Genomic DNA, 10,581 nt, shown 5'->3' on the forward strand with positions numbered 1-10,581 from the left:
GGAAGTGTTTGGTAATTTTGACAAAAAACAACAACAACTACTTACAATAAACTTACCTTTTAGAAACATATTTATGATTGCTGATGAGAGTTGGTGTAGTTGTTGATCATTGAGCTGCTCCAGTCTGACACCTTGTGACAGAAGCTGATCCCTTGTTTTGACGATTATCGAAATCAATCGTTTCATGTCGGATTCTTGCTTGGCTAGAAATTAAAATCGTAAACATAAAACCTAAAGCTTAAAAATAAAAGAAAAAAAGAGTTTGAATCAACTCTTTGCAAATCTGAACATTAAAAAAATATGTACATTAGGGAGTGGAGCCGCGCCAGAACCCGGGTACTCGGTACCGAGCATCGCTGTTTTGAATGCTCGGTGCTCGGCCGAGCAGTTGCACAAACTGACCCGAGCAGTAAATTTGCATGTTCATACCCTGCTAACATACAAAACTAGTTCTAAAGGGAACCTATGAACAAAACGAATGATTTTTCAAATGCATTAGATAGTGAAAAAGCACATACTCTATGGGCATGTACAGCTTAATAAAACACCGCCGGTGACGTAAGAAGAGGCCTTGTAAGAGCTAAAACGTAGAAAGAGGATTTTTTGTGACGTCATAATGCACCGAGCGTACTCGGCCGAGCACCGAGCATTAAAGTGAGATGCTCGGTGCTCGACCAAGAACATTTGCAGTTTTGGCACATCCCTAATGTATATGATGTCTATATGGTCTCAAACACATTAGAAAGATGAAAGACATCTAGACACAAAACAAATTGAACAGGTATTTAACAACATGTTATTCTCCATGTCCATTAGGCTTTCAAATTCACTTTATATTTTAACCATATACATTCTGCTGGTTCAGTGCTTTCCAACATTTTATACAATGAACCAAATATTTACCCAAAATTAAAACCGAAAACATGGCATTTTTTGCATGTAACTTTTCTTAAAATCTGGTAATCAGAAATTTTAAACCAATAGACTTTGGAGTATTACACTTATTATTGAAGACTTTGTAAGCTATCATAAATGACAACCTAACCAAATGTGACCAAAATTTGTGTTGTGATTCTGGGTTATGAAGTGCTAAACCGCTTTGAAAAATGTTCCCGAAAGCATAATAACCTTGTGTCAATTTAAAATCTTACCTTTTCTTTCATTCTTTATTATAAATCTCGCCACAGCATTGTACAGCCTCTCTTGCTGTTCCACGCTGAGATCTGATAAGTGGTAACCATGGCGACGGAGAAACTTCTGAACTTCCCGCGCAACAAGAACTAGATTTTCTTCAAACAAATCTGCAAAAAATTGAACAAATCTGTATTCCAAAAGTGATAATTGCATTTTTTGTTAATAAAAAAAGAAAAATTTAATTTAACTAACAATTTGTAGTTTTAGGCAAACTATGTTCAGTTTTGTAATTTTTGAAATAATTTCATAATTGCGTTTGTTGGGTGAAAAATACTTTAATTGGATTTTACTTAAACTTGCATTTAGGGCATGACATAGCGAACAGCCACCTTTCCCTATTCCCTCATATGCCCTTGTAAAAAGTATGAATTATTGAAAAATATAATGAAAATATATATGTGGTGGAAAACTGATCAATAAATCCATATATTCATCACCTTGTGATTGGTTATTATTACACATTGTTAAAATCAACCATAACTAATTACCAGCATTTGATAGGTTAAAAATGATGTCAGCAAATTTGCTTCGAAAAAATTCTCAATTTTGAGAAAAAAATACTTTAACATGAAAACATTTACTTATTTTTATTTGTAGATTTATAAGATAGGCATAGATTTTATGTCTCATTATTTTAGATTAGTGAATAATAGTAGTAACATCATATACTGTATGAAAAAAATGGACAAAACATGTCTTCACATTCTAACAGATGATTATGGCAACTAGTTAAAATAAAAATTGTCTAAAAAAATCTCCTCTTTAATCTAAATAAAAATAGCATTGACAAACAGTTATAACAATAGAACACACAATATGTTAAGAAATGCCAACCAACAGCTGATGCAATTAAAACAAATCTAAAAATGTTGGCAATTACTTTTCAACATATAATTTTGCATGGATTTTCGGTTATATGGTTTTTCGACCGGTTACCAGAGCACGGGTTAGCATTGGAAATTAGAAAGCGACTGCACGAAAGGCTGTGCATGAATAATTCACAAAATTCTTGCGCACAATAATATACCAGCTGGTTATTTCACTGCTATCTAGTAAAGAGAATATTCCTGTTAATCTCGCTCTAAAGTTTTATTATATTATTGATTTCCAAATTTGTTTCTGTTTTTTTAATGTTAGTCACAATTGTGGATAAATCATCATAATTTAAAAAAGTGTATTTATTGTGAAGATAAACGTATATTTTGTTCATGGATTTTAAAGCACATTGTTGCATTATACTTGCATGAGCTAGGGAATGTATTAACATTTAATGTAGGTATTATTGAAATAATAATTCAAGAATAACAGCCATTTTTTAGAAACATAATTCACGATTTTAAATATTCTAACACACAAGCTAATATATAAGTGAAAACAGCATTTCGTTTCGAATGACGTAAGATTTGGAACACTATATAGGGATCTGTTCTTAAGTTTAATGGTGAAAATAACGGCGCAAATAGCTGTAAAAAGAAACATGCTTTATATTTCAAACGTTTCGGCAAATGATCATGCCATCATCAGTGTTTGAACAATAAAGCATATTGTTTTTTACGTCTATTTGGGCTGTTATTTTCACCATTAAACGTAAGAACAGACCCCTATATGGTGTTCCAAATCTTCTGTGATGGATGTTCCTTGACAGCCATTTCTTCTAGTGTTTTTTTACATAGGTAACTGACAATTCAAGACACAATAGACTTAATTCCCAAGTGATGCATAGAGAGTAGTGAAACAAGATTTTATGGTTTCGCAGCTGCTTTGTTAATTACACGCTCAGTTCATCTAGTCACAGCATGAAACCAAGACAAACTATTGAGTCAGTAATTTATGGCTCTGCTTTTATTGTTCACTAACCATAGGAGGCTGGGAAACATTGCAAAATTACATGCTTCATAAATTGGTATTTAGGAATAGTCAGTTTTCAGTCACTTTTAAAGTCACAAAGTTGGTTTGTCATGTGAAAAAATGACTTTTACAAACATTTGTTTTACATATTTGTCATTGTGGTTGAATGAAAACAGAAAAAAACAATTTTTAGAAGCACAAAGTCAACAAAAAACTATTTGAAATGTACAAAAAAACAAACAATTTAACATATTCTTTCAATTTAATACACTCAACAACAAAAAAATATCTTTTTACATGAAAAATGGCAACTTTTTAAAGCCTGTTTACACAAAATAGGCATTTAAGATCTAGTAATAGTAAAATGATTTATGTAAATTTTCTTCAAGTGTCAAAAAACATTTAAAAACTGACAACAAACTAAGAAAACATTTTTTTGTGATACAGAAACCACTCCATACCTTCGCTGTTGTCTTTATATTGATGGTTTGCCACAAAATTTGACTTCTGTAAAATAAAATATGTTTTAGCATCTTATTTATAGAACCACTAAGAATTTTATAACATATTTCACCACACCAGGCCAAAAAATTAGACCTAGAAAAAAATTGTCATAGAAGCATACTGACAAGAAATAATCATCTTATGACCTAAAAATCCCAACAAAACTCAATATTTAAAATGACAATATTTACTTTGATGCACTTTTCATTCTCAGTTTTGTTTGCGACAAAGCGATTTTTCAACAGTGGCTTGTGTAGTTACAACAGAAAGTTACTTTTTAATAATGATTGTTACTCACTTTAACAGCTGGATTGAAGCGATCAAACTCATTTTGGGAATTGTCTAAACACAAAAAATAATGCTTTTATTAATTGTGAATAATCTGCTGTCTACACATTAAATTTACACAATTTAAACCCAGTTATAAAACTAAACTTAAATTTTAAACAGAAGAAAATTTTAATGTGAATCATAACAAACATAAATGGCATGAATTGGTTTAAAAAAAATAAAAAAAAATCTTACAAATCTGCCATCTGATTTCTGCTGGGACCAAAATACAATGTCCAGTGAAACCATCTGCAAAAAAATAAAACAAAAACAGTTGTAGGAATTTTCATGTAAGTCTTGGATCTTTAAACTGTAGCAACCATAGTCAAATTTAACATAATATCTCCGCTATCATCTAAAACTAGACAAAAAACATGTTGTTACAGCACAAACCCAAATCGTGAAGCAAGCTTAAATCACAAATGTTCTTGTAGCAAATTGTAATGTCACAATTGTTTAACATGGTTGCAGGAGTTTTCAATAGGTTGTGTTTGCTATGGGAGAATATTAGCGCTATCTAAGTTAAAATTGGACTTTCAATCTAACATTTTCATTGAACACTCAGCATATAAGATGGTTGAAGACATAGTGAGTCTGTTCACATGGACAAAATCACCTGGTTACATTACAGAAAGCTACCCGTTCATGTAAAAAGATTCATATGCTGAGAAAGTGTTGTTAGTAGAAATATTACAAGGCTTTTAGCTGACCCAAAAAATCCAAAATGCATCGATATAAAAATCCAAAATAATGAGGCATTAAAGGAAAATTAAACGCACAAAACAAGTGAACTCATTGAGCCCTGTTTTTTTTTAATCATTAAAAATACATGTCTCTATCAAATCATTTTCAGCTATGAAAGGAAAAACATGAAAAACCTTGTTGAACACAGAGTGAGGTTAATCACGTTTCGACAAGACCCATTTCATCAGAAAATCAATAACGCCCGAGAAAAAATCAATTCTACGTCATTCTTGTGCAATTAACATCACACTAACGAAAAAATCAATCAATCGAAACACCGTTACCACGACGGCAACGTATTAACACGGCTTATGTGATAAACAGTGTAGGGATTTTAAGCAAAAAACAAAACTACAAACTTGTTTGTGTCTTAGGTACAATTAAAGCTACAAGCGAAAATGAAACAGATTTACTATAAAAATGTTAGATTCACTATAAATATCCTGGCCACTAAAGCCATTGAAGATAGTTCACTATGTCAAAATTTTATCAACATACTACTTTATCAGCTGTGATGCATAATAAGTGCTTAAAAATTAACAAAAAGGGTGAAACAAAATGATGTTGATGAGTTATGTATTTATATTTTTCCTATTAGAACTAAGAACAGATTCATAATCAGTAGTTTCAAAATAGAAAATTTCCCAAAAAAACTTTAAATCTGTTTTTGTTTCATGCAAAAAAAACACAAATCAAAAAGAACATCAGGTTTTTAAAAACAGCATTTCAAACTGTTTGAAAAAAAACATTTTCAACCGTTTATCATATTTTTTTGGTTTATATATACATAACTGCATTAACTAAAATTTTGCAGTTAAATAGTATTATGTATAAATTTGTGTTTCAAAGATTTCAAAATAGGGTACATATTCAAATAATGAAACTTGCAGGAATTGGTGACACAATGTTGAAACACACCCAGTGGTTCTATTGAACGGTAGACCACGCTTTCAAATTGAACCACTCCTGCTTAGCAAATAGCAACTCTAGTAATGTTTGGATTGATTAATAGGAAATATATCGGTTTCAATTGAGAAAATTTGCCAATCGTTTGAAATTACCAAGATTTTATCGTACCTAGTAAAAAATAAACAATCAAATGTATGTAATTTTACTTATTAAGAAATCAGTTTTGGAAAAAATTCTATTAAAATACAGTTTAGTATGGAACATAATGTCAGAACTAAAATTAAAACTTCAACAATTAATTTCCATTTTTGCTAAACTATAACATGATGTGGATTTGCAAAGAATACAACAAAAACTTGAAACAAATCACTGTCGTTTTTTTCAAAATCGCAAAAATAAGGATGATTAGGATGTAAGTTTAACAACATGACTATATGTTTTCCTTTAAAAGTAAACCAGAAGCAAAATCAGAATAAACCATACTACAGTGTAGATTACTTTACTTTAGTCACCAAGAAACACAATACAAAGATTTTCAATGTAAATGATCCATCAATGAAACGATTTTATGACGGGGTCGTTACAAGCATACTGACCACATGAATCAGTCCTACATAGAGTCGGGACAAGAATGAAAAGGAAATTGGCTTTGAATAGAAAACATCGAACTCACCATTGTAACAGTAGTAGTCCGGCATCACGCATGCATGAGGATTGCGCAAACATCCTGCAATAGAAATCAAACTGTTAACTTGTCAGTGGCAACGCTGCTGCCTAAAATGTACTGAGAAATAAGGTTGCATATCATAGAGTATTGCTTTGCTATGAAATGCACAGTAATTGATAACATACTTTGAAATTTCAATCAAATTATCCTAGAAAGGGTTTTTAAAACTTGAGGGGAGGAATTTACTTATTATTGACATGTGGTTTGTAAATAGACACTTTATCTCTGGGAATATAATCTGTGAAATTGATTAGACCCCATACTGTTCTTTCTCACTTTAACTGTTCTTTGTATGGTTTAGTTTCAACTATGTGGTCTATTGGGGAGGAATAAAAATGTTTTGAATTGTTAAGTGAGAAATTCATTGATAAAGGTTTGAAACCACTGGTCTAATCCCAATGCATGATTTTTGTTGCTTGACATTTTTAAAACAACTACAAATTAAGTTCATAACTTTTCACCAAGAATAGTCAACATGGAAAAGTGGTTAACCATTACACCAAGGTTTACATTTACTTATCAAATCGGTTAAAGGACCCCACAAGAACATTTTTATAAAGGCTATGACTATTACATTGCATACAATTTATAAACCTTTCATGGATCACAGAATCCTGGGCTAATAAATTTTTTAAATTTTAAGTCAACGCTTCTGTAGGAGGTAATGCCCACTTGTAGGAAATGTCATGTTCCCAAAACAACTGATATTATTACCCACCTACATGAGAAATAAACTCAGCTCATCATACAATGTAATTTAGAAATACTGTATGTAGGACTGTTCGTTTGAATTTACAATCATCATATAGGACAATAATCAAAGAAAATATATAATCCACATGGTTGCATATTTAACAATATTTTTAATTTTAGAAGTTTAGAGTTGCGAAAAACACTCTTTTCAAGTTGGAAAACTTTTACACAACTATGTAGTATTTTACACAACTTTACACCAAATATGTAAATTAAATCAAACCACATAACAAAAACTCTTATTAATTGTATGCAGGGTTTTTTTAAGGTTTGGTTTGGGTGACCGCTAAGTAGTTTTAAGAGACCGCAAGTGTTTCATTTAAATACCAAAAAATAGCCATATTTGCTTAAACGAATTATTTATTAGGCTACTGGCAAATTTTGGGAAACCGCTGGAGAAATTTGGGGGACCGTTTCGGTCATATATGCATACAAATTTCTTGTTAGTACAAGATAGGTGAGATATGTTATCGGAAAATTCTCGGTAACATCCCAAATATTCCAAACAAATGAGGTACAAAATTTGTTGAAATATATATGTGTTAAAATATTCAATCAAATTTACAAAAATCCCACCGTATTTGCTTGATGCTTGGACGGAACAAGTCACAGCCACCAGCATCAAAATTAACACTTTCATCTTCATATGTAGTTGACAGTTTCACTTGGAACTCACATATTCATAATAATCATGTAAGCTAATTAAAAAAGAGCCTAAAATTTCTGTCAAAGCAGACACACAATTGTAATGGTTTGCAACTTTGCATTACCAATAGAGTACAAATGGATAGTGAAGGGTCACGTCTAAAACTGGGGGCCCGCTTGGCCCGTTTTTCCCTGCGAGAGACGGGTCAAGCACTGGATATAGCGGGCCCGCAGTTTTTATACTTGCAAGAGACGCGACAAGCACTGGATATAGCGGGCCCGCAGTTTTTATACTTGCAAGAGACGCGACAAGCATTGGATATAGCGGGCCCACAGTTTTTATACTTGCAAGAGACGCGACAAGCATTGGATATAGCGGGCCCACAGTTTTTATACTTGCAAGAGACGCGACAAGCACTGGATATAGTGGGCCCGCAGTTTTTCAATTGCATGAAGTGCTGGGCCAAGCGGGCCAAGTGATCCAAGTGGGCCCGCAGTTTTAGACGTGACCGGATAGTGGACACTATAGGATGGCCTATATATATATTTAAGTTTAAACTTTTGTATCAGTCATGTTTTGTCCAATTTAACACAATGTTGATGAACAGTGTTTCAAAATTAGTTGGAAAAAAGCAATACGCAAAAAAACTGCACCTTTAATTCACGGCATTTGAAACAACACTGTTTTACTTTGCAGATAATAAAAAGAATCACAGCAGGTATATAATTCAAATTAAAAAAACCACACAGCTAAAATGCAAAGAAAAATAAAATAAGATTTTTATCACCGAACTTTAAGAAACAAAAATTCTTCTTTGTGACATCACAAAACATAATATTACTCAACAAACAAAACATATTTACTAAAATTATTGAAAACAGATTTAATTGACCAAATTGCCCACGAAAGCACGAATGTTTAACAGCGGTGCAAAAATTTATGTTCTAATTCTTGCTAAAAATAAAGCCTCTGTACTGTTGCAAACTTGATAATTTCACGCACCAAAACGAAACAAGGAAATTAAGAAAAATCTCCGCGAATTCAAGACAACAGCGTTTGTAACAAGACAAGAGTCCCAAGATTCAAGAATGTGAGAGATGGAAATGTCAATCATCCAACCGCTCTGCAACAAAGTGGAACGAAACCAATTTTATTATTTTTAACATTTTTTTAAATTGCATACCAGAATCGCCAACTATAGTGAAACTTAAAAACAAATTGTTACAGATGCACTTAAAAATACAGTTTAATTACCTTCAATTATTACTTGCTAATTAATGTTTTATATTTTGGTTGTAGAAATACCTGTAAAATTGCTTGTCAAGTTTTGAACACATTTTTACAGGTTTATTAAAAATACATTTTTCTGTGGACTGCAGCACTTTTTATGAACATCAGTGATCACTGTTTATTGAGTAATTTTTTTGATTTTTTAACACAACAGATTTGGCAAGAAAAATATTACAAATTACGACCAGAAGTTGGCGCTGCAAAGCAATCTGAAAATATTTATAGTGGATTTTTTAATTACAATATCTTTAACGTTGTTTTGGCCGTTACAAAAATTGTGCATTCAATTAAAATTTATAGGACACATACGTTTTTGCTGCAACAGTTATTGCAATGACCAAAGTCAACAGCAAAAAGGGCAACCAACTAATGAAAAGTAGGCTACGTGTCATGTTTCAGATTCAGTTTTTTCAAATAGCCTACATTTTTTTGGCAAAGTTACGTTAAGCGATTATAGAAATTAATCAACCAGCGTGATTGTTGAACAATTTAGTTAAGGCGCCAACGACAAAGTACGGTGAGCAATTTAGTGTTTGGCAAAGCTCTTAACCACTCCCCCTCAAAATATGCATTATTCATGTGACGTCATAAAAGTTTCATGACGTACATTTGACACTTATGTCGATGACAAACAAATATGATTGCTCGGCTTTTGTGACTTCACTAAGGACGATTGTTTCTATTTCACTGGTACAACGAAGCTGCTATATCTCATAGATTTTGATTTATTCTGGTTTGTAAAATAAACCTTCACTAGTTTTCAGCGAATTTAGGCCAACTTACGCTAAGTAGAAACTTTTCTTTCTCATTAATGCAACTGTGTCAACTATTTTCTGCACTTAATTGATTTAAAAAAACTAATTTTCGGTGAAATAAAATTAAAAATATGCGCTACAAATTAGGGGTAGTTTTGTGTTTGAATTCAAACGCCCACGACCCAATTTTCTTTGTTTTGCACCAACGGCTAAGTGCACAAATATTGTAACATGTGTATTGATTTGTGTTGTGCAGTCGAATATCTGCTAATTTTGTTCATTCGGTAAATTCAACCATTTGCCGAAATTCAGCCGTTCAAAATTAATTGGGTTTAGAAACTTTAGACAGCGGTGGGATTCATTTTTTTGTCAGTCGGTTCTATCACAAAAGACATATTTTTCAGCCGGATGTTACAAAAGTCCACCGGTGCTAACCGGTCCCACCACTGGGTTATACCTAATATTGAGTTGAGTTTTTTTTCGTTTGGTAAAAAAATCATAGGGACACAATTGTACTACAATAATTACCAAGTCGGAATGTAAAAAGCCTGTACAGTTACAGTTAAGGAAATGCAATTAGCATATTCTGTATCTTTTTCGAAATCAGTAATCTTACTTTCAGAAATCCGTGACGCATATGAGAGTGGGGGGAGAAGTTTTTATCTTTGATTCCATCTGCTCCCTGCGACAGAAATATCGGATAACGTTCTTCGTTATTCCTAAGCCTTATCTCATACAAACATCTCGGCTCCAACCATTACGAGTTGGACCAAGGTTTGAGTTTTGCAATCTGTATCCAATAAAGTTCCAAAAATATATATTTAAAGACTCTGATTGAAGGTTATTCAGTATGAACTGAATAGACTTCCATTATGACTGCA

The 10,581-nt window shown here is 32.4% G+C and overlaps 1 protein-coding gene across 1 annotated transcript in view; it reads right to left on the reverse strand.

Moving 5' to 3' along the window:
* Window positions 1-7,751, reverse strand: part of LOC145222721 (uncharacterized) — a 30,098-nt gene extending 22,347 nt beyond the window's left edge. Inside the window, exons 1-7 of the mRNA XM_080088901.1 lie at window positions 7,586-7,751; window positions 6,203-6,256; window positions 4,072-4,125; window positions 3,845-3,888; window positions 3,504-3,549; window positions 1,152-1,301; window positions 57-203 (exon numbers count right to left, since the gene is read on the reverse strand). Of these exons, the coding sequence (XP_079945027.1) occupies window positions 57-203; window positions 1,152-1,301; window positions 3,504-3,549; window positions 3,845-3,888; window positions 4,072-4,125; window positions 6,203-6,256; window positions 7,586-7,655 (565 nt within the window). The 5' untranslated portion in view covers window positions 7,656-7,751. The remainder of the gene's footprint in view (window positions 1-56; window positions 204-1,151; window positions 1,302-3,503; window positions 3,550-3,844; window positions 3,889-4,071; window positions 4,126-6,202; window positions 6,257-7,585) is intronic.
* Between the last annotated feature and the right edge of the window lie 2,830 nt (window positions 7,752-10,581).

This window comes from Phallusia mammillata, chromosome 4, assembly GCF_965637545.1.
Source record: "Phallusia mammillata chromosome 4, kaPhaMamm4.hap1.1, whole genome shotgun sequence".
NCBI lineage: Eukaryota > Metazoa > Chordata > Ascidiacea > Phlebobranchia > Ascidiidae > Phallusia > Phallusia mammillata.